This window comes from Coenobita brevimanus, chromosome 27 (genome assembly GCF_032717465.1).
Source record: "Coenobita brevimanus isolate Jiangsu-jjx chromosome 27, ASM3271746v2, whole genome shotgun sequence".
Classification (NCBI taxonomy): Eukaryota; Metazoa; Arthropoda; class Malacostraca; order Decapoda; family Coenobitidae; genus Coenobita; species Coenobita brevimanus.
Window position 1 is genome coordinate 34,494,789 of NC_136980.1, and position 25,023 is coordinate 34,519,811.

General features: G+C 38.9%; 1 protein-coding gene across 1 annotated transcript in view; it reads left to right on the forward strand.

Annotated features, from left to right (window-relative positions):
- LOC145394535 ((3R)-3-hydroxyacyl-CoA dehydrogenase-like) overlaps positions 1-25,023 on the forward strand; it is a 45,213-nt gene that overhangs the window by 11,544 nt on the left and 8,646 nt on the right. The window contains exons 2-5 of the mRNA XM_080268371.1: positions 10,643-10,759; positions 17,101-17,288; positions 17,431-17,615; positions 17,786-17,913. Coding sequence (XP_080124497.1) covers positions 10,643-10,759; positions 17,101-17,288; positions 17,431-17,615; positions 17,786-17,913 — 618 coding nt within the window. The remainder of the gene's footprint in view (positions 1-10,642; positions 10,760-17,100; positions 17,289-17,430; positions 17,616-17,785; positions 17,914-25,023) is intronic.

Consider the following 25,023-nt stretch of genomic DNA (forward strand, 5'->3'; position numbering starts at 1 on the left):
AACTCTAGATAGTTTAATGCATTTAGGAGAGGCCTTTTGACATGAATGAAGGCTTTATTTCAGACTTATAGTGCGAAAGACCTCGACTAAGAAATTCTTTTAGAAATACAAATAAATTTTAAAATGAGTAAAAAGTATGTTAGTGTAACACGTAAAATAAACTGGTAAGGAAGATGAGGCAGTGAGTGGTGTTGCCAGATCCAGAGCTACAACTACCACTAAACATGCATTCACAAACAGCTAGATTCCAAGGAGGCCATGGCAGGCTTTTAGGGTGGCTATAGCGGACTAGCGTAAGTATAAGTCAGTGTGTCTGTGAAATCACACTTGAGTCCTTGCCATTTTCCATAACATATTTACGTGATTCTGCTTTCTCCACCCTTCTACACATAAAAAGTAAAAGCCGAAAGTTGCTGGAGGTGGACCCAGATATTAGATGTGCGATGCCAGTGACTTAACCACGAACCAGTCGACTGACTGAAAGCAGTGCCATCCATCCCATTGGTATGTAACAAAATATGCATTCCGATTGATCGCTGTAAGATTTAAAATAATGGAGAACACCATAAGTTTTTTTCTTTTTTTTATAAGGGGCTTGCGAGAAAACTGAAGTGGGGCCACGAGGATGTTACGATCCCCAGAAGTGGGGAATGAAGTGAAAAAGTTTGAAAAACACTGAACAAGAATGACTGTAAATAATAAATAAATCCAGGAAATCGTTAAAGTGCCTACAATCACTGGAATATCGCTGATATTTTGTAGAAATGTCCTGTAGCTAGATTTCGTTAATATCTGGATCTAGAATAAAAACGCATAATTGGCAACACCATTGGAGATCTCCGCAGCTGATGATAATACAGGCACTTCTCATTGCCGTATTTGCAAGCAGTGTTGCCAGATATACTCAGTCATATTTCCCTAGATCCACCCTCAATATTTCCCTTTTTGCCGTTAAATTTCTCTAGGTTGCTTTAATTTGCAAAAATTGTGATGATATACTGGTGCATGAATTTACAGAGTAGCAAAATAGTCACAGCAGAGTACAGTACTTACAATTTAGTGTTTAGGGCCTTCGGTTTTGTAGCCTTTTTGCATCCTCTTAAGATGGCTAGGAAAAATCTTGGAACTGTTACATGAAGCAGGTTCGAAGGTTACTTTTGCATGAAGCAGCCCATTGAGAGTTGATGAGTGTAACTGGTTCCTTGTTTTTGTTTTCATTAAATTAATCTGAGAAAAAAATACTCTCCACCACAGCACTTGCGTGAAGCAAACACATCAGTTTCATCATGAAACTTCCAAGCGGGGGAAACAATGGTGAATTATCTCTTTCCTTCATGTTGTTTACTTTCATTCAAAACTTGCACATATTCATATCACTTTCCACACCCAAGTCCGTGTTGCGCAGGAAACCCCATTCAGTGTCAAGTCCATTTATACACCCCACAGGAATCAGGTTAGGAAAGTGAGATGCTAGGGGAACGACAGACATAACAGTTTTCTTCAGGAAACTTTGAAGGTCCATGGCCTCGAGATTTTGCAGAACTGGGTCAGTTTAAATCTCTTCATTATTTGAGACTCTCCTTCATCATAGAAATCAAGGCATGTTATTCTGAAGTTGTGGACTTGCTGCCTGTGGTCAGGGTTGCTGTAAAGTGACACTGTTACTCGACCACCAAGGTACATTTCCTCCAGTGGGAGAAAGTTGGCTGGATCTCTGAAGCATACATTACTTACTGTTAGTGCCTCTTAGGTAGTCTGGCTTGAGGTAACATTCTAAGATGGTTGACAAATGTGACTCATTTGTAAATCATATGACTGTATATATATATATATATATATATATATATATATAGATATATAGATAGATAGATATAGATATATAGATAGATATAGATATATAGAGATAGATATAGATATATAGAGATAGATAGATAGATATAGAGAGAAAACTTCATGTCGATTTTCCCTAGATTTTGACTAGTTGTTACTGTTCTTACCTTTTTCCCTCTGGGGGTCAGTTTTTCCCTAGAAAAGGGAAATTTCCCTAGACCTGGCAACACTGCTTGCAAGTTACCATGATGATTTATCGCCGGTTGCCTGAGTGGCTTACCCTAGGGCAGACGATTCAAGGGCTCGTATTCTCGTCGGTTGAGGAAGCTCCTTAACATTATCTCCAAAGAGATTTATTTTGTTTATTACACCTCACTGTCCGCTTCTGTTTTATATAAATCCTTCCAATATCGCCATACTACCCATCAATAACGCACAAATAGATATTAATCATCCATATTCAGAAATAAATCGTGAAAGGAGGTGGTGTTAGGAATCTTCCTTAGGCGACGAGAATACGGGCCAAGGTCAGTCGGCGTACAGATAATATACAAGTCTCTTACCAGGTTGACGAATGAAGAAGTGAAGGAACGTTGTGGGGTGGATGTGGATGTGGTTGAGAAGATTAGGAGAAAATAATACACTGAGGTGGTTTGGACATGTGGAGAGAATGGAGAATGAAAGACTGACTAAGAGGGTGTATGTAGGTGAGGTGGAGGGAGGGAGAGGGAGGGGTAGACCGAGGATGAGGAGGAGGGATGGAGTTGAGAGGTATATGAGGGAGGGGGGAGTGAGTTGGGGGGAGGGTAGTCAAATGGTGGGTGACAGAGCGACTTGGAGGCGTTTTCTCTGCGGCCACCCTTTGCAGGATTAGGGCGTCGGGCTATGGATAGATAGATAGACTCTTACCAGCCACTGCATGACAAGTTGTTTGAGTCTATTCTTGGTGCTGCCACGCGATTGCATTCCACCTGGGAAAGCGCCTTAACACTGAAGGAGTTAATGAATGATATAGCAGACCCTCCGAATCGAAAACTCTTTCGTCAGCTGTGTATAATAATGAGACACCCATAATATAACAAATTCCTTACTCGGACTGAAGGTGCTAATGATAAAGTCCGTTTGATATTTAGTATCGCTACCGCCAGACAATTTAATATTGCTTCGGGTGATTGAAGGTGATGGATATTCAAACAATGTGCTGATAGGCCCTAGTCTTCTGTTTCCTTGTAGCTGACATTATTTATTGTACAACCTGTCAGATAATTGTATGATGAAAATACCAACACAAGAAGTAAATAATCAGGTGAGAAAGTAGCTTACCAATTAGTGTCTTCAGTAATATGCACTGTTCTGTAGAGTATGAGAAATTGTTCAACAAAATTATATATCTTGAGAGTAACATTGAAAGCTAAACAATTATTTACCAAAGAAAACTAATAATTAGTTAACGTCTTCATGTAAATATAATGTTCGTATATTACTGTATATATATATATATAAATATATATATATGTATATATATATATATATATATATATTTTATATATATATATATATATATATATTTTATATATATATATATATATATATATATATATATATATATATTTTGGATAATATTTCGTAATGAAAATAGTTGAAAATTTTCAATGATTTTAATCCCAGACCCAAAATCAGTAAGAAAAAAACAATAGGAAAAAATAATAGCAACACTCAAACACGTTTATCATGCTTCTAAAAAGCACTTTTTAGCCTGCCTCTTGTACATGGCGTCAGGTGCATCTCTGCTTGTGGTCCAACAAAGATCCGCAAAAAGTGGTGTATTCCGCTTTCCTTGATATATATATATATATATATATATATATATATATATATTTATATATAATTCTAGACATGTTCTGGTGGAATCTTTCCCCGTGCTCGTCACTTACTGGAACATAATTTTCTGGGTAAAAGTTGAGGTGCGAATGTCAGTGTATTTTTAAGGAGCTGCTGCAATGCAATTACCTGTATGCCTGCAACGTGTTTTCGATGAGATGCTGATAGTTTTCATCTCTCTTTGTTTCCCAAGAAGCCTTCAAGAACCAATCGGAAGTCTCCCCATGCTTGTTTTTGCACATCACTCAATATTTCATCAAATCTTTCATCTCTGAGAAGTCCTCATATTTATGGTCATACAAACACTCCTGCCTTTATTTTTCCCTCTCTGAGTGTTGTGAATTTCGTTTTTAGATGCCAGTGATCAGCACTAGTTTTATCCAAGGCTTTGATGAAAATCTTCGATAATCCCAGCTTGATAAACAAAGAGGGTAGAAGTATCTTATTAGGATCCACTTGAGGAAGATTCAGCACGTGTTTCCTTCCAGAATTCAAAGTATTGCAGGGTGGGCAATCCTTCTTGTTCCAATGAAACCCCCTGGCCCAACTATCCCATTCACAGAGGAAGCAGCAGTATTTAGTGTTGCCAGATTGCAATACAAGTAAAAGTTAGACAACCTTCAAAGCACAGTACTGCAGTTAATTATGCTGTCCATATTAATAAAATGGAACAGTTGAAAGTTTTCATATGTTTCATTCATGCTGACTGCATGTCCTACTGGATTTAACAGTAACTTATTTCCATTGTGCAGTGGAGCGGCTTTCAAGCTGTATTTTAAAGAATCAATAAAAAATCTTCAGTCTTCGGCTTTGTGATCATAGCTTCTGTCAGCCCATTTACGTCGTTACATGTAACAAAAGTCCCAACTTTTATGTAGAATGGAGTAAATTCTTTGTGTCGATTTGTAAATATAGAAAAAAGAGTGTAATAATCAGGTTTCAGCCTTGTAGTCATGATCCAAGAAGCTCTGCTTTGCATATAGGAAGCTGTAGATCTCGAACCAGATCATTCAGTTTACACTATGTGATCATGTGGGGTTCAGTTGTACAGTCAGAAGCATAAGTGGAATCCCCAAATGTAGAAGGCTCAATTATCACGTTGATCTTGCTCATCTTCAGATTCAAACTGTAGGTATCCGGTGGCTGTGGAGCAGGAAATTGATCTTCATGGGAAGCTGGGTCTATTGCAGACGGAATATTCTGGTAGTCAAACTGTTTAGTCTTTTTTTTTTTCTCACATTTGGACACTGACGCACTCGAGACACGAAACAAAAGTAACAATTGCATGAGTGGTCAGTTGGCTCCCTCCAGACTACTGCAGTAGCAAAAGGCATCGACTTCCTTTTTTGTTTAGCCATTGTTGGAGATTTGAAGCACATGCATTGCAACAAACATGCGATGTCCAGTTCTTGTACTGGTTTCTTACTGCACAGCCAAAATACTGCATTTACACTTTCTTGATGATAGGCGTGATTGTCTGCTTCTGTGATTTCAGTGTGACATTGCTACATATGTAGCAAAAGTTATCTAGAGAATTGAAGCAGTTCCACATATCTAGGCCAGTTTAATCGTACACAGATGAGTCTTCTGAAGTCAAAAACGAAATTAATATCTAATATGAAAAAGTAAGCGTAGTGATTGCATATACAGTCATTATAGGTGTACTGTAAATAATTAATAGAGCCAATATAAGCCCAAACTCGTTGATATAGAAAAAGAAATATGTATGAATTGTATGGAAACTGATGTTGGTGTATTACTTGTTGGAGTACCTGCCTTACTATGTAGCAACATACCATATCAAAAACTGCAATTAACTGAGCATTTTAATTATCATTTTCGTAATCAGCAGACCAGTAATACTTGGAATTGAATGCTTTCACCTCAGAAACAGTTTCACTGTGGAACAGTGTTATTAAGAAGTCTGGGCAGGTATTTATTAAAGCTCTTAAATCCTTAGGATGACTTGTAAATCCGGAGAGAGTGCCTCAAAACACTGAAATCCTAAGAGCTCATTATGAATACATGTAAGCACTATGACTTCTCACATCTCGGAGCCCAGTTAGGAATAGTGGGCAGCTGTCACGAGGACTTAAAGTTTCTCACAAGCGCTAAAGGAGGCAAGATGGCCGACTAATAAAAACTCCTAATTCGTAGCCCACGCCACTTTCGCCCTCGCAGAGACATTTGTGATTTGTAGACTGATGGGACACACACACACACACACACACACACACACACACACACACACACACACACACACACACACACACACACACACACACTTTCCATATGGAGTACAGTTATCTCTCAACTAACACGAGTTAAAAAAACGCGTTTTCGTTTTAACACGAGCAAATATTTTAGGAGATATGTTTAACTAACAGGGGTTTCTTGATATAACGCGACTTTACACGTACGTGATGGTTTCAAATTAGCCTCGCGCGCCTTGGACAGTCCCGAGCTGATAGACCGTGTGTGGCAGTTTATGCATAAATACAATTTTTTATTTGTCTTGCTTAAACTGGTTTTATTCGAACTATAATATTCGAAAATGAAGATTGGCCCCATTCCGAGCAATTTGGCTCATTTTCGGACAAAATTTGGCCAGGAAAGTGATGACAGATCTAAACTGTTACAACTTGATGCTGCACAACAGAAAGAAGAAAACCACTCAGACCAAGATAGAGCAGTTCTTTATGAAGAAGACAGAAAACTTAAGGGAGTTATCTTCATCACCAGTATCACGGGAGTTAGAGGAAGAGGAAGAGGAAAGACAACAGAGCGAGGAAGGACAACAAATTTAGGGTGGGGAGCGGCGGGAGGTGGGGTAGCGGGGTAAGGAGGGACAGCAGCAGACGACGAGTGATGCATAGATGAAGTGAGGCTGTGTGTGTTATTGTTTGTGACCTACGTACTGTAATGATAATGTTGCTTATACTTTAGTGTTTTTATGACCTACTAATGCATTAATAATGTTGAAGAACTTTCACAATGCCGTAAATGAAGCAGAATTGAAAGAGAATCCACGTAAAAAACGAAAACAGTATATATTTGGGGAGAAGTAAAGAACGCTTCGGTCCAACTAGGGCTCAAATGTTGTTTATTTCTCCCCAGATATACTGTTTTGTTTTTTACGTGGATTTTCCTTCAAATTAATATTGTTGCTTTTAAGTTTAGAGTAGCATAACTCCCCAAATGGGTAGACTTTTCCAGAGTCCAGGAACGTAACCCCCAATATTACCATTGTTTCTTATGGGAAAATTATGTTTAAAAAACGCGTTTTTAACTAACGCGACCTCTCCAGGAACCTAACCCTCGCGTTATTTGAGAGGTTACTTATCTTGAGGCAGTGGTGTTACATTCCTTGAGTGTATCGTGTATTTACAGTAGTTTCCAATACTCCTCATGCAAAAGCAGCAGCTGGTTGGTGTTCATACACCCGATGAAGTCAGCAGAGCTAATGGAGGACATACCTTATCAACTCACTTATCGCAGGTAAACTTAAATGTTTTCTGAACAACATAACTATTACTGAACACCCCAGGCTTTTCCGCCATAACTGACTAGCTACTGTATGCCACCTATGGATAGTATATATTTCTTTACTATCTGGTAACCATTTTTATTACTGGTTAGATTTTTCTTATGAAAATTTTGATGAGACCAATGTAATGCAGTGATGGATACTGGGCGCTGAACAAATACTTGAGATACAACAGGCAGGCCGTCACAGTGATGACGACGGCAAGCCATCTACTCCAAGGTAACACTTATTGTGTGGTGATAACACTCCGTCACCACCTACATGACTGGCATATGAAGGTCATAGGCAATGTGGCTGGGGAGAATTCACAAGACGTCTTCCTTCGTAATTTTTTTTTTTCAAATAACAACGGAGGAAGGAAAAACAAATGGAGAAAAAAAATAATCCATACACCAGATTACTGGTGTCCTCTGTTCATAAAATATCTGTAACAGTTAGACTTGAACAGTTGTAGGTTGAAATTTGGAGGAAAACAACTCTGGGGAAGCGAGTTCCAGAGAGATGCAGTTCGGGGAATGAAAGAATTCTGATAGGCAGAAGTTCTGCAATATGGTTGAGTGACATTCCAGTCATGAGCGCTACTAGATGCCCGTGTAGCACGAGGGAAGGCATGGAGAGGTGGCACCATGGACGCAACTTCGTCTGAGCATTTGCCAAAAAAATATCTGTAAAATAATGCAAGGGAGGCAACATTCCTTCTTACTTGCAGGGGAGGTAGTTTATATGCAATGGCAGGGTTGTTAATGATTCTAACAGCTTTATTCTGAATTTTGTCTAGTTGTCTTAATGCAACCTCTCCACAACCATTCCCCAAGGGTGAGCAATATTCAAGCTGAGAGCGCACATGACTCTTATAAATTATAGCTAACTGCTCATCGGCGAAGAAGTTACGGACTCTGTACAATAATCCAAGTTTCTTTGAGGCGGTTTTAGCAAGTGATCTGACATGAGAGGTCCAGCTGAGGGCACTGTTAAGTGAGACACCAAGAATTTCAATACTTTTGGAGATGGGAATATTAGTAGCACTGAAGGTAATGTACGAATCAGGCAATATCTGTCTATTAGTAAACTGAATATATTTAGTTTTACTAGCATTAAAAGAGACAAGGTTGTTTTGTCCCCATTCACTGATTGCAGATAGATCTTGATTTATGGAGATGGCTGTACTGAGTTGAGAGGTAGAGATATTAGACTTTGTAAATGGATGTCTGAGTGTGAATGAACTATGTAGTGTTGAGTCATCTGCTTATGAGTGAATGGGATTGTGAGTAACAGATAAGAGATCATTAATATGAACCAGAAATAGGGTTGGCGCCAGAACTGATCCCTGCGGCACGTCGGCGTTAATTGAGTGGAAATTCGAATATACATCATCTACTTTTACTCTTATTTTCCTGTCACTAAGATAAGAAGAAATCAAAGGAACAAAAGACATTAGTCCATAGCAAGGGAGTTTGGACAGCAGGGAACGGTGCCATACTCTGTCGAAAGCTTTAGAGATATCAAGAGCTACTGCATGAGTTTCTCCAAAAAGATCAATTGATTGATGGATGGTATGAGTTAAGAGATTGAGTATGTCAATGGTGGATCTTTCGTGGCGAAAACCGTATTGTCTATCATTAATTAAGTTGTTGGATTCAAAATGTTTAACAATATGCTTATTAATTAAAGTTTCAAATACCTTACCAAGAGAAGATGTGATAGCTATTGGTCTGTAATTGGAGGGGTCAGACGAACTTCCTTTCTTCGGAACTGGGTGGATATTGGCTTCTTTCCATGAATTTGGGAATAAAGAAGTACATATGCATAGTCTGAATAATTTAGCTAGGACAGAGGCAAGTTCAGGGGAACAATTTTTCAAAACAATTGGCGGAATTCCATCTGGACCTGGAGCTTTGTTGGTAGGTAAATTGTCTAGGATGGATTTTACAAATCTTGTCTGTATTTTAAGTGGAGCAATTTCGGGAGAATCAAGTTCCAGTACTGAGACATTCTGGCTGGTATCATGTACGGTAGAGTTTCTTGCAAAGGTACTAGCAAAGATATCCGCTTTCCCACGTGGGTCATTTGTAATATTGCCATCTGAAGATTTTAGTGGGGGAATGGAAGATGACTTGTTAAAGTTATTATTGAAAGAATTAAGAGTTGACCAGAATATTCTATTGTCATTAGGGTTGTTAAGTAGTTTTGATGCTTGCTTTTGAAGAAAGTTTGATTTAGATAGATTTAATACAGCTTTTGCATGATTTCTAGCAATTTAAAATTGGGAGAGTGATTCAGGTGTTTTTGATTTTAAGTAAGAGTTATATGCTAATGACTTTTGGGCTGTTCTTCCCATCGTATCTCGGTATCCTCTTGCTTGTTACTGATATATGTCGATATTAAAACGTTATAATTAACACACAAGAGAAAGTCAATGGCCATCACTCCAAATAAATCGCTATGGAAGATGTGCTACGAAACATGCCATGTTAGAATATGATGTTAAATCTCAGGGTACATAAACAGTTTGGCGACACGGCACGCCATTGTAGACTGTACGTCAGCCCAAATCCATGGTAACCAAGCAGTGTGTAGTAGGTTAATGTAAAATTATGCTGGTTAGTAAGATTTCTCAAGACCACATTGTCATACTGTTAGTCTCCTCGTTATCATCAGATTGCAGGAGTGCTCACCGGTTTCTTATCATTAATCCCTTCAGTCCGATGAATTATTGATAAGTTTATATTTGCTACCTTCAGGCGACATCATTCAGCTTACACGAACTGGAAAGGTTTGATACAGCACTGATGAATTCCTTGAAACAAAAGGTCTCTCCCGTTTTAAACAAATTTGTATTAAGGCATCAAGAAAAATAATGAATACTCACACTGAATAGACCGAACTGTGTTCCTTTAGTGTCTGGTCCTGCTGTATCAGGTGGTGTCATAAGCTTGTATGCACAACAGTGATATGTGGATGCTTGTACAATTGCTGAAGTAAAAAACGATTTACTTCATTATGATTAATTCTGTGACTGTGAGCAATGACTTTCAAAGAACAGTGATGCCATCGTTGGAACCCAATATTCTTTTGAGAGAATTGTGTGAGAATTTGATAATTGTTCAATAAAAACAGTGACATTACTCTCCACCACTGTACAGTACATAGTATCGAAAGAAAAACTATAATACTGAAGAAGGAGCACTGAGTACTGACTGGCAGTACAGTGAAGCAAGGGAGGGCACTGAGCTCTGACTGAGAATATTATAAAGAGTTAGAGAAGAAAGCACTGGGTACTGAGAGAGAAAAATGTTCAGTGAGATAGCAAAGCACTCACTATAGTTAAGGGTTTATATTTAAAGACTAAAGTTTACTTGAACTTATTACTGCCTGTCACTTCAGGCGGCGGGAGCGGCATTGGGCGTGCATGCTGTCAGGTGCTGGCCAGGGAGGGCGCCCGATTGGTGGTCACTGATATCAACCTTCAGGCGGCCAAACACACCCTCACTCTCTTGCCTGGTGAGTCACTCTCATATCCAATGCATCACAGAGTAGCCAGAGGTAACTTTATGTTTGTGTGATGCACCATTGTGTTCAGTGTAATAGCCTACCAAGGAGAAAATGTTCTCTCTCTCTCTCTCTCTCTCTCTCTCTCTCTCTCTCTCTCTCCATCAAAATGGCAACATGTGTCCGGTCATTCTCTTAGTGGCATGGATTTAAAAACAATACGAACACTTTTGCTCGAATTTCGTGTTTGCTTTGTTTATTATCATTAGTTTTTGGGTTTATGGAAGTGACATTGCCGAAAAAAATTTATGATTTGACGAAACAAGGGGGGTGAAATTGTACTGAGTTTCCAACCAGTAATGGGTTAAATGTAATATGGTGAGGAGGTCTTCCCTGGAGGAGTTCTCAGTCCAGAACCTGCAGGTATACAACAATGTGGTATTTTTGGTAAGGGGAGGTGCAAGGGATTCTGGTGCTTTAGAAGAATGCAATCGTTATTGATTACAGATGAGTACACAGGAAAATGCCTGAACAGGGAGCTGCATGTGACTGCGATGTGCTGGGGGAAGAACTGTCATTCCTGAGTAGGGTGAAGTATGCCTGGAGAACATATAGTTGAGGTCGTCCTTTACAGGGTGTCTCATTAGGCGATTGGTTTAATGTTGTTTAGCCCATTTCTGGTTGACACATAAACTTATATCCTCCCCAATTTGTCACCTGTTTGTCTAGATGTAAATTTACGGTCTCCCCTGTCTGTCGCCTGTTGGTGAGGATGAAAATTTACGTTCCCCTTATTTTGTCTAAGGTTGGTCAAGATGTAAGTTTACACTCCCCTTATTTTGTTGAAAGTTGGATAAGGTGTAAATTTATATTCTCTACTCCGTCCCCTCTTGAACAATACGTAAATTTACCTCATAAAGAGTTTGGAAATTGGTTTATAACACGTAGATGAAGGTATCATGTTTGAGATTCTCAGGCATCAGGCCACGTTGTTTGGACGTCAGTGCACCCTCCTTATGTCTTTCTACTTCCCTGCTCCTCCCTGCCTGTGACTCTCTCTCTCTCTCTCTCTCTCTCTCTCTCTCTCTCTCTCTCTCTCTCTCTCTCTCTCCATCAAATCCTGTCTGAATTATGCTAACCTAACAAACTTTAATAAATATAAGGTCCTTACAACACCACTTCACGTTCTTTAAGGGCTCTCTGACAATAACATGATAATAAATATTGGTTTCCTTACCTTACTGCCTGCATAAGATGGCAGTTATTCAGCACCAGTAAAGTAGTCTGTTACTTTTATGAGCGATCTTTAAATATCCTCCATAGTTGCTTCACCTTAGCTTGGTCCAGATTTTCGACCTTTTGCAAGTTATTTTTTGTAGCTCAGTGGCAGAAAAAGACAGTCCTGCGTCTCCATCTCCTTTCCACAGCAATTCCACGTGGCGAGCAACAGTTTCTACTGTTAATCTACAGTATTGTTACAGATCTGCATTCAAGAGGGACAGCGACAATTTTAGGCCAAATTAGAGCAAAAAGAGTTTCGTTTCTCCAGCAATATCTCTTTCCCTAACTTGTGGCTAGAGATGCAAATTACTAATTTAAAAGAAAGTTCATTAAATAATCACATTCTTACATGTAGTTATGTTATTGTTTTTATTGGCATAAGTTTGATAAATAAAATAACGCTGTTACATACTATATTGTATAGTGTTAGCCCCACATCCCATGTTTAGAACTGCTTCATATTATTTCATGATGCGGGTTGCCAATCACCAAGTTCTTAAAATTAATGCATTCCAGCATCACAGAATGAGGAATATAACACTATCAATTAATCATTCATAATCGTATGAAATAATTCACAAAATATTTACAGTCTTATAACCAACAGTAGGCCTACAGTGTTAGGTGCAGTAGTATTTAAGTCTATGGGTTCATTAGACAGCCAGTCATTTGTCACAAATCAACAACTGTTTCACAGATTTTACAAAGCACCTGAAATTGAAATCTTTGAATTGTGGCACATCTCTACATTTACAATAGTAATAATATAATCGTCTAAAAAAAAAAAATCACTAAACATCACCGGCCTGTTCATTGCACCAGACAATACATGCAGTATTCACATATGGAGAATAAAACAAACTGCATTGCATTATGATTTATACTGTATATTTATACCTAGTATTCCCACCCATGGCTTCTAGTACAACTATGGAATTATTGTGCATGGCACCAGATAGCATTTTCCTTTTTTTCCCAACATACGCAAAGTGAGCATTGGTGGTGTTCTTGTTTAACGATAGTTTGTCAGCTAACAACTTCTCTTGCATTTGCACAGTTTTTGAGACATTGACAGACGAGGTTAACATACCAATCTTTTCTTCCATCTGGAGCCCAGGAAGATCCTAGTATGACAAATGGGGTGGGGGACGGAGATGAAACCTGGAAGATTTTTTCTTTTTTAACTGAAGATGAACTAAAGAAGGAAATAGAAATAAAAAAAAAATAGTTCATGCACCAAGTTATAGGTGACCTTAATTAAAAATATGTAACAGTTGGATTTGAACTGCTGTAGGTTGAAGTTTGGGAGGAAACTATTCTGGGGAAGCGAGTTCCAAAGAGATGCAGTTTGGGGAAAAAATAGAATTCTGATCGGCAGAAGTTCTGCAATATGGCACAGTGTCACAGTCCAGTCATGAGTGCTACCAGATGCCCGTGTAGCACAGGGGAATGCGTGGAGATGTGGCACAACTGATGCAACTTCGTCTGGACATTTGCCTTAAAAGTATCTGTAAGACAATGCAAGTGAGGCAGCATTCCTTCTTACTTGCAGGGAAGGTAGCTCAATTGTAATTGCAGGGTTATTAGTAATTCCTATAGTTTTGTTCTGAATTTTGTCCAGTTGTTTTAGGGCAACCTCTCCTCGTCCACACCACAAGGATGAGCATTATTCCAACTGAGAGTGCATATGACTTGTGTAAATTATGGCTGACCGCTTATCAGTGATGAATGGGTTCTGTACAATAATTCAAGTTTCTTTGAAGCAGATTTTATTAGGTGACTGTGTTTCTTAGTAAACTATATTTTTAGTTTTCCTAGCATTAAATGAGATCGTATTGTTTTGTCCCTACTCAGTGATCTTAGATAAGTGTTGATTTATGGAGATTGTTGTACTGAGTTGCGAGTTAGAGATATTAAACACTGTGAATGGGTGTTAAAGTGTGAAGGAACTGTGAAGTGTTGAGTCATTTGCATATGAGTGACTGGGATTATGGTGATAGATAAGAGATCATTAACATGAATTAGGAACAGGGTTGGAACCAGGACTGATCCTTGTGACACGCCAGCATTAATCGAATAGAAATTGGAATATACATCATCTAATTTTACTATTACCTTTCTGTCGCTGAGATATGGGGAATTCAGTGGAACAAAAGATGATAGGCCTTAGCAGGGGAGTTTGGACAGTAGGGATTGGTGCCACATTCTGTCAAAGCTTTAAGAATATCAAGGGCTTCTGCGTGGTTTTCTCCATGTTGGTCAATAGACTGATGGATGGTATGAGTCAGCATATTGAGAAGATGAACAGTGGATCATTCGTAGAAAAAAAAAAAAAAAAAAAAAAAAAAAAAAAAAAAACACGCACTGTCTGCCGCTAATTGAATTGTTAGATTCAAGATGTTTAACTATACGCTTAATACAATCTCAAATACATTACCAAGAGAAGATGTGATAGCTATTGACTTGTAATCAGAGGAGTCAGAGGAGCATCCTTTCTTCGGAAATGGCTGGGTATTGGCTTTTTTCCACGTAGTAGAGAATGAAAAAGTACTTATGCATAGTCTGAATAATTTAGCTAAAACAGGAGCAAGTTCAGGGGAATACTTTTTCAAAATGATTGGAAGAGTTCCATCTGGACCTGGAGCTTTGTTAAATAGTAAATTGTTTGAGATGGATTTTACGTACAGTATCTAGTCAGTATCTTAAGTGGAGCACTATCAGAAGAGTCAGTTCAAGTACAGGGACGTTGTGACTGACTTACTCTAAGGTAGTATTTCTGATAAACGTAGTAGCGAGCATGTTCTCTTTTCAACGTGGGTCAGTTATGGTTTAATCTGATGATTTTAGTGGGGGAATGGGTGATGACTTGTTAAACTTATTATTGAAAGAACTAAGAGTTGACCAGAATATTCTGTTGTCATTATGATTATTTAATAGTTCTGATGCTTGGTTGTAAAGAAAGTTTGATTTAGCGAGATTTATTATTTCTCTTTCATGGTTTCTAGCAATTTTAAATTGAGGGATTCAGACTTATTTTATATTAAGTAAAAGATTTATGCTAAGGACTTTATGACTGTTGTTCTGGCACAATTGCTGTCAAACCATTTTGGGGAATGCGATCCACGAACAATTCCATACCAGCATGATTTAGTCATTAATAGGGACTGGGTAGAATTGATGTCAGTGGAAAAGAAAGACTGCTATGGAATATCAGGAAGATCATTTCTAAATCCACCTCAGTCTTCCCTATCAAAGTGCCCTCTGGTCACGCTGACTGGTTCAGAACGGGAAGGTTTGGGCCAACTGCCTAGTGAGGCTTCGATGAGACTAAGATTGAAGGATCTAACCAGTGACAGTACTTCTGTCCTGTACTTATCGGGGCTATATGTCGGGAATAGGTCCAAGAGACAGACGCCATGGGCAGGATTATCTGGTATTCTCGCTGGTTGTTGTACCAATTGTATGAAAGTAAACGATTCTGCAAACAGCTCGCATTCTAGACCATTATCGTCAGTCCTGGCAGAATGCAAAAACCATTCTATATTATGAACGTTAAAATCACCCCAAACGATAATTTCAGTGGTAGGAGTGAGATTAAGGTATGTCAACTGTGTGGATATGGAGTCCAATACGCTGAGTTCTGAAGAAGCATTGGGGAAGCAATAAACAATAATATATATATATATATATATATATATATATATATATATATAAGAAAAAGTTGCTGTATTACCCTGGAATGTGCAACCTTCCCCTGCGACCACCCTGCATTAATCGTCCCTTCTTGGGAATTAGATCATTGGTTCATGGAACAAGAGTGTTGACAGATGCACCAAACATTAGTACTAATTTTTACATGCAGTGTAGCTAGGAAAATATATATATATATATATATATATATATATATATATATATATATATATATATATATATATATATATATATATATATATATATAAAATATGGTGGACGGTTTATTTTTCTCAGCTTTTATCTCCTCCCGTCCTTATCGTAGTTTGGATATACTAGGCGACAAATGGAAGAAGAACGATGTAATTACCTTCGTCCGTGAGTGATTCAGTAAATATGAAAATGAAAGAAAAATTTTTGAAGATCACAAACGGCCGTTAGATGAGTAAAAATCCATCACCGCATATTTTGCACACACACACACACACACACACACACACACACACACGATAGATATATAGATAGATAGGCTAGATAGACAGATACACCAGTATGATCTCTGGTAGCAGGCCAAACCGCTGAATAGTTGTACTGAAGGCTATGGATGGGACGACCAAGTACTAATGGACAAACACAGTGGTAATTTGAAATGCTTTTGTTTCATTCTCCTTCTACAGATTATATATTGCACGCGTTGCTTGGGGCAATGAACAGGCTGACAGTGTTTACTTTGCTGTCTCGACGATTTTTTTTTTTTTCAGTGAGTATGTAAACCCCACGAACGCTGTTCCTATCTCAGGAGTGCTCAGAACAAGTGGATAATTCTCTCTCTCTCTCTCTCTCTCTCTCTCTCTCTCTCTCTCTCTCTCTCTCTCTCATAATTCCCCTAGGGCTGTGGCTTAGGCTGCTTAATCTGTAGCTCTTTCAAAATATGAAAACAGCATCTCAGAAGTGGTGGAACACGCTCATTTCTGCTTTCTTTGGTGTTGGCGTGTCCACACTTCCACTTGAAAGACAGGGTGGCACAGTTACTTACTCCCTGAAGGTGAAGAGTGCCGTTCTCTCTGATGTATTTGACAGTATGCAATATAATGAATTTCTTATTGTGCCCCATTCCCGCAGTCCTGAGGTAAAACTTTCTTATTTTGCATTTAGGTCTGTTCGGGTGACATCCATTTAACTTCCTAATTGGATTTAAATATCATTAAGTACCTGACAACACAAACATATTTTCTGGCTTGACGCTGCGCAAAACATTTCTTTTTACTGCTATTTGCACATGAGAATTTTCTGGTTGGCGGATTTTTGGTGCTATTATTTACAAAAAAATTTGTAATATATCCTAATAAAGAACATATGTATTATTTCCCTGTCTCTGGCAGGTGGGCAGCAGCACGTGGCTGTGGCCATGGACGTGAGTGACAGAAGGAGTGTGGAGGACACCATGAAGTCAGCCCAGGACCAATGTGGCGCCCCGCCCTCACTGCTCGTCAACTGTGCCGGCGTGTCCACCTTCGCTTCCATCTTAGATGATGACTCCTGGCAGAAAATTATTGCTGTCAACCTGACGGTCAGTTCCAAGTTTTGACGATCATTTCACTGAATAATAGTACATGACACAAAGTAGCAAACTAAGGTCAAGCTATAATGAAATTAGTATTGATACTCAGGCAACAAGGAATCTGATATTATTATCTTCTTGTACTCTGCAGGGAGTTTTCTTGGTAACCCAGGCTTTTGCAAGGTCACTGCTGGAAAATGGGAGAGATTCCAAGGGTGCGGTAGTGAATATTGCAAGCATTTTGGGGAAAACTGGCTTTGCCGAAATGAGTGGCTATACTGCCAGCAAAGGAGGAGTTATTTCACTCACCAAAACGTGTGCTGCGGAACTGGCGAGGTAACTAAACCATTTATGTTCCCAGACAATGGCCTGATCTTGGCTTCCATGTATCGTACTGTATTTGCTTTAATGCTGGTAATTATTTTCCCCATATATAAAGAACGATATTTTGTAATATGATTCATCCACACTGAAGTGCAAGTTGCTGAAACTTCTTACCATTGCAGCAAAGCCATACGTGTAAACTGTGTGCTGCCTGGATTGATTGACACACCAATGACAGCAGCCGTAGGCGAGGAGAATATTAAGAAAGTCATGCCCCTTATAACTTTGGGTAGAAGTGGTCGCCCTGAAGGTTAGTGGAGGCAGTGAGTTGGTTGGTAGGGGGATGTGGTGAGATGAATGGTGGCTGGATTTGTGAGGTGATAATGCTTCATTAGCCGGGTGTAGACATCTGACACCATGAGGAAGAGTGGTTGGCAGGGCGAGGTGTCATTTTTGCCTCAGGTTTCACCAGGCTTTAAGCACTGATTCTTTTCTCCATAGTTCTGCTGTTACACATACTAAATAATTTCACATTATAGAAATAGACACAGATAGTTTGGGAATAGAAGTGCATTATCAAATATTATATCTAATCATAAGTAAATGATATGAAGAGAATGATGACGAATGACTTGAAGTTCCTATGCAACTATTTTTTTCTTCTACTCTTGTTATGAGTATTAAATCAGACTATTAAAAGGTAGGAAAGTATTGTAAAGAATTCACGTGACTCCAACAGTTTTATTAGATTTAAGGTAAACTAGGATATACAAGAAATCTGGTACTTCTATTTTTTTTCTCTCTACCAAGATGAAGGGGTCTGATGGCACCAAGTCAGTTGTGAGGAATCCAATAATTGTTTCGTGTGTGTGACCGAAATTTCCTCTGCAATTTATTTTTATTTTTTTGCATTGTATACTAATAAAAACAGTGATTACCATGCATAGCACTGTCAAAACACAGCATCTGTAAAAAAGAAACTACAGTACTATTATGAGAATAATTAACAATGACTATTTTCATTTTCTATGCTGTGTTATAAGTTGTACATATATTACACTCAGTATGACATCTCTCATTGCTCAACAATCTGTTTACTAGACAGTGATGTCCTATGCCTCCCCGGCATGGGACCCCATCCTGTTAATCACACACTACAGCACCTTGCAGGCCAAATATAAGAAAGTCTCGCACATCATTAATGGCTGCACTAAAATCACTCCCACAGCTCACTTACTCTTTGAAATGGAAGTCCTCGCTGTTAGAGAATATCTTCATATGAGAAGCATACAGTTCTACACAGCAGCCTACGCTAACACACAGTACCTCTGTCATTATATAACAGGACCACACAAAACAACTAGGCATATAAAACTATCACGCACAAACATTACCAGACCCTCCTCAACAATATCCCACCTTCAAACATCCCAACACTAGCAATGAAGGAACACCTACATACTCCTTTCCCGTGCAGGACAATACACCTCAATAACAGCACTGTATTAAAAATCCGTCCTCTCAAAATTCACCACAAATAGAGGCATCCTAAAATAGAACTGATCTAGTACAACTAGCTAGATTTAGATCAGAACTTCGCCTAATACTCAAAGTTACCAGCTTTGATTCAGGTTGGGTGGAACTAAAGACTAAAACGATCCGCATCTAGAACTGACCCACCCAATATAGCACACATAATGGAGTACTGCACAGCATATAACACACTAAGGCGCAGACACAGCATAAATGGGATAGAGAATCCGTGGGACGAACCCAATGGGACAGTTGCTTGCCTGTGATTGACGGTTCTGCTTGGTCAGGCAGACTGGGGTTGTGCAAAACAACAACAACAAAAAATGATATCTTATGCGGTAAGTCCTTATGCAGACAATCATGTTATGAAACTTAGTATAAAATAAGCAAAATGGAGTAACAAGTAAAATAGCAAGGTCTGTGTCCTGGTAAGGCTTACTCCTGAGTTACTGAAAAGACTGCGGCAGGCCAGAGGGAAGGTTAACAAAACACAGTTAGACCTTCCATATTCTGTGGTGACAGCGTTAACATGAATGAGCACCAAGAGAGGATGCAATACCTGTGTCTTACAAATGGTGTACGGGAGAAATATTTGCCTTGGTCTAATGACGTGAACCTTCGACTGATTGATCTCAACATCGAATCACATCATTCATGCCTAACTCTACCCTTTCACGAAGTTTAGTCCTAGATGAATCAAAATTGATTTGTTCTTATCTGTTTCCCAGACTTTTTATTTTTACTTTTCTCAAAATCAAATCTCTTCATCCGTGGTTTACATCTCAATTCATCCACAAACTTTGGTCCAAACTGTAATCTAAACTGTCGGAGTCCTTGGGTGGAACATTTTACCTTGCCCTCTGGCCTTGACCTTTGACTGAAAGTTCTTAAAACCTAATATTTTCGTCCTTGTCTTACCTTCAACCTTTCCGCCAAATTTGCTCTAAATTGGATTTAAACAGTTTAGGCTGACCTTGCCGTGTGACCTTGACCTTTGGTGTTTCTCTGTGGCCTTTGCCTTTGGATGATTGTTCTCAAAATCAAATTCCTCATCCTTGCCTTTCCCTGAACCATTGTAGAAAGTTTGGTGTAAACTGGACAAAAACCTCGTAAGTACATCTTTCTATGAGACACGGACCTTTATCTTACTGTTATAAAGCAAGATGAACCAACTGGCTGATCCTCAACCGTTGTACTAAGGATGCTCTAAATCAGATGAAATTTGTTTTGTTATTTTTTTTTCTCACACAGACACACACGGGTAGAACCTTGACAGTCCTGTGAGACTTTGACCTTTGAATTATCCCTCTAAAAAAAAGGTATTCCTTCAATCTGGTCTTACCCTCATCCCTTCCACCAAGTTTGTTCTAAAAACAAAATCTGTTGAGGTTAACCTTGCCATGTGACCTTAATTTTTGTCTTGTTGGACTACAAATGAATTGGCCTACCGTTTGACTGATCCTCAACCCTTCCATAGAGTTGTTTAAAATCAAAGAAGAGTTACTGTGGTATCATTACACAGACAAACACACAGACTGAGGCACACACACACACATGCACATACGTGCAAGGAAAAGCATTAGATCTGCTGTAGTGTTGCCCTTGCAGGTGTAAAAATCTCTAATGCCATGATCTTATAAAATATATTTTTGTCATCCAACCCTTCTGTGTTTCACAGGATCATAAGAGGTTCGGGCCCAGAATGATCATTCCCGTCATGTAAGGCAAGGGTCGTCATGTAAGCAATGTACCCCAACCATCCCTCAGATGGAACTCTTTATGAGACCCATCACACTGGAATGCCTTAACCTACTAGACCACCACGCGTCCATTTCGCTGTATGGTTATCACCCAGTGTGTTAAGTGGTTTCCTGGGTGTTATACATACAACACGTACTTGCGGTGCACAGAATGCCATATCTGAATTCTGGTGCATTGCTTACCGTGATGTTGAGACGCTGGATCTCTAGCATAATTTCTCAAAACCCGATATTTTTTCCCGACACTTCATGTCCATAACTTTTGGCCTTGTAAAGCAGCTTTGGCACCAGTTGACATCATGTCTCCCATCAGCTAATCGTAGGCGCCGTCAGAACCGACTCTTGAGGATCAGCAGTACTGTCACAAGATGGTGACAGTACAAACATAAAACAGTGTGTTTGGCTGCCGTAGCTGAGTTAAAACATATTTGCCTGCAACAGACGTGTCTTTCTTCGGATTTTCATAAAGAAATACGTGAATAATAAACGTATTGCAACCAAATAAGGTGCACCAAACTAGTACTGTATCATAGGACCATCACACATAAGTACCAGAACTGCGGATGCCCTAAGAACAGAATGTGTATTGCTCGTCTTTTCTCGCCCTGTGTGTCATGCATTATGTGGTGCCAGCACCACACAGAGGGGAAGATTGTCATGGCATAGAAATAAATAGCATGGTAAGAGGTATTCATTACTGACTTCCAGAGGATGTAGTAGATCTCTGTATCTCATTTCATGTCTTCTACACAGTAGGCTAGGGAGATAAACTGTCACTAGCTCAGATATTTGCACTGAAACATGACTTGGGGTATAGTAAGTTTTACTTTCAACTCCACCTGAACTGTTGACAATTTGGTGGTGGCGTTCATTTCATCATGCTGTGGCAGATTTTTTCTGTAACAAGGGTTGGCACCAAATTGGTTAACCCGGTTTTACCCACCCGGGATTTTTCAGTAAAACCCACTTGAAAAAAAAAAAAAAATTTTACCCACTTTACTGTTTTTTTTTTTGTTTTTTGTTTTTTCAACCACAACCAGCTGTGTGAGGCATATTTCTGATCTCTGAAGTAAACAAGAAATTTTGCACTCAATTTCTTAATTCTTACTAATACCTTGATCACACTTTTCTCCAAAATGAGTGTAAACATGACACCTGTGCTTAAGATTGGGTTAAAAAATCCTAAAAGTAACTAGCTTCAATTCAAGGTAAGTTTCCTTGGTCTTCATCTGGTGAATACAAACTTTACAGCCAGCACTGCCTGTCTCTAATTTTGAAAGTTATAAATTAAGAGTAAAATTGTTTTTCATAGATATGGTTTTTCGTTTGATTAAGGAGGGGGGTAAATTTGTTATATAGCAGTAATAATTACTGGAGTTAACTTATACTATATGTTGTCTTATATCATTACCAAATATCAATAATTCTATAGAAATATAAACATTCCTTTCTGTTTAAAATAGTTGTATTTTGTAGGCTTAGATATTTGGTTACCAAAAGCTATTATTACTGTTAAGATAATGTGTGAAATCACTTATGCAACAGAACTTTCAATAATAACTATTTGGAAGACTGAGAAATGCAAGTATATAATTACCAAAAAGAAAAGGAGAATAGCAAGGCAAATGACTCCTCCTACTATTGTATAATGTGGACTGATCTTTGCCAGCTCATGAGTTGTGCAGTGCGCTCAAGCCTCTCATGTTTGAAGAATGTTTTGGTGTGTTGCAGGCAGGCCAAGGATGACAGCCAAACAGGTCAAAACATGACTGTGTTCATTTCCCACATTCAAATAACTGTGTGAAAAAATAAGATTTTATTGGACTATTCATAATTATGTATAGCAGAAACATTATTTTATTTAAATTTAAGGTAAACTTTGAAAAAAAAAAAAAAAAAAAAAAACACTTTTGCCTGGGTATTGGGGGTATGTTGTGGAAAAACCAGAAATAAAACAGGTGGGTTGGGCTTAAAAAAAAAAAAGGTGGATTTTTTTGCCAACACTGTCTGTAACACTTATCAGTTTCACCCCAAACAGCAGTTAAGCGTTGTGCTACACCAAAACCTTTAATTTTAACTAATTTATATAGTTAAAGGGAAGACATCAAACCAAGAGAAATAGCCTTACCATTCTGGAATGACACAAACGTTGAACCTAACCATTCTTGAGTGACACAAACGTAGGAACTGTGCATAAAATATTTCTAAGTATCTTCTTCCACATAAATACAACAATCCCCCTAAGACAGAATACAGAAGCGGCTATGATATTGGCTGGTATCACCAGTTTATTATACGGCCATAGCGCACTGAGATATTAATATGCGTGTCGTGGGACAGGAGACTTCAACCCTCTCATTCCTTTGCATTTTTGCGCATACTATTTCATAAGTATAATGCTGTACAAGGACTGTAACTGTATATCTTCCTTGCTTGAAGTAAGTGTGGTGAACACATGTAGTTATCATTTTTACTAGTAAAACGGGACCAGCCTTTGCACTTCTTTATTAGTTATAGTATCATGCCAACTGGATAACATAGCTTCTTAATACATAATAGAAACCTTTAAGAAGCTATGCTAAAAAAGGAAGGCTATTGATGTAATTAAAAAGAAAAGAGAAAATGCCAGTGCTCAAACAAATGATGATAATACAAGACATGCATCTGTCCCCAACTCAGCCAAACCTTTGGACATCAGTGAGTACTTACAGAAAGCAGGCCTTCGGATCGCAGCATCCTTAGAACGTAAAATAGGAGAAATAGTCAAAACAAAAGTGCAAGGAAGTAGAAATGACAGCAGTGTAGTTTACAGAAAACCTTTCCGTGGGTGCTCAAAAACGTACATAGGAAAAACAGGACGAGGAATGGGTACAAGGATTGCAGAACACAAAGCATATGTCCAGTGTAACAGAGTATTAACTCCCTAGTGCTGCACATAGATCAGCACAACCATTTGGCCAAGTGGGAAGAAGCTACTTACATTGAGAATTATCTGAATAAACAAATTATAGAAATGCTGGCAGCAGCACACACTTGTGTGAAAAATATAACTATCCATAGTGGAGGATTTTCAGCCTTTGTAGATGTACAACAAGGACAGCACTCGTGTCCTAACCAGGCATTTGAGTAGGACGGCGGAATTTTCCTACGAGTATAGGTAGCCAATCAGGCTGCGACACGAAAAATGAGAGGGAATTTCCAGGGGTATAAATGCCACGGCTGTATGACCTTTTGTTTAGAGGGACTTTGAAGCGTGGTTGTGGAGGGTACGGACGTGCGTGTTTTGCTCTCCTTTAGCTGCAGTTCAGACCCACAGGCATTAGCATTTTGTTCACCATGGACTTGTTAAGTTAGCTAGTACTTATTCTCCTCCCTTTCTTGTCTAGAGAGTCATTAGGTGTTTGTATCTGTTTCTTGAGATTGCCTTTCCTTACTCCTCTGGAGTGACCCCTTCACTGATCAGTCTTAGTTGTCTTATTATGGGTATTTTGTCCCTTGCTCTTTTTTTTTTCTTTTTCTTCCTACTTCCCCCTATGGGGGAGAGGTGGCTACTATGGTGAACATCTCTGCTGCCACTCCCACCTTCAGGGGGGAAGATTGTCCATACGGACTCCTGAATGTGCCACATACTGACAGGCCCCAGACTAGTTTCTGTAAATACATTTACATTTCTGTAAATAATGCTTTCTACATGCCGTCGGTTCCATTTCCTTGACTTATCTGACTGATCATAATCCTGTAATTATTAAGAGAGTAACTGACAACTATGCGAGTAGGTGAAACAACTGATAACACTTGCTAGTGGACTTTCTGGTTAAGGCTGTTACTTCCTCTCAGGTAAAGGACTTGTCAAGCTGCATTAGTTTCATTGTTATGATGTTGAACCGAGGATCCTGGTTCCATGAATTCCTGCAAGGGTGTTATCACCTGTAAGAACCTCATATCTATGGAAGAGGATGACATCATACGTGATTTTGCTCAGCAGCATGTACTTGATGTTAGATTTATAAGTAGATTCTCGAAAGGTAAGAGGACTAAGACTGCCACCAGTATCTTGACCTTTGGCTAAGTTTCTCTCCCTGTGCATGTCAAAGTTGGTTGCTAAATTGTTAACGTCAAGCCATATA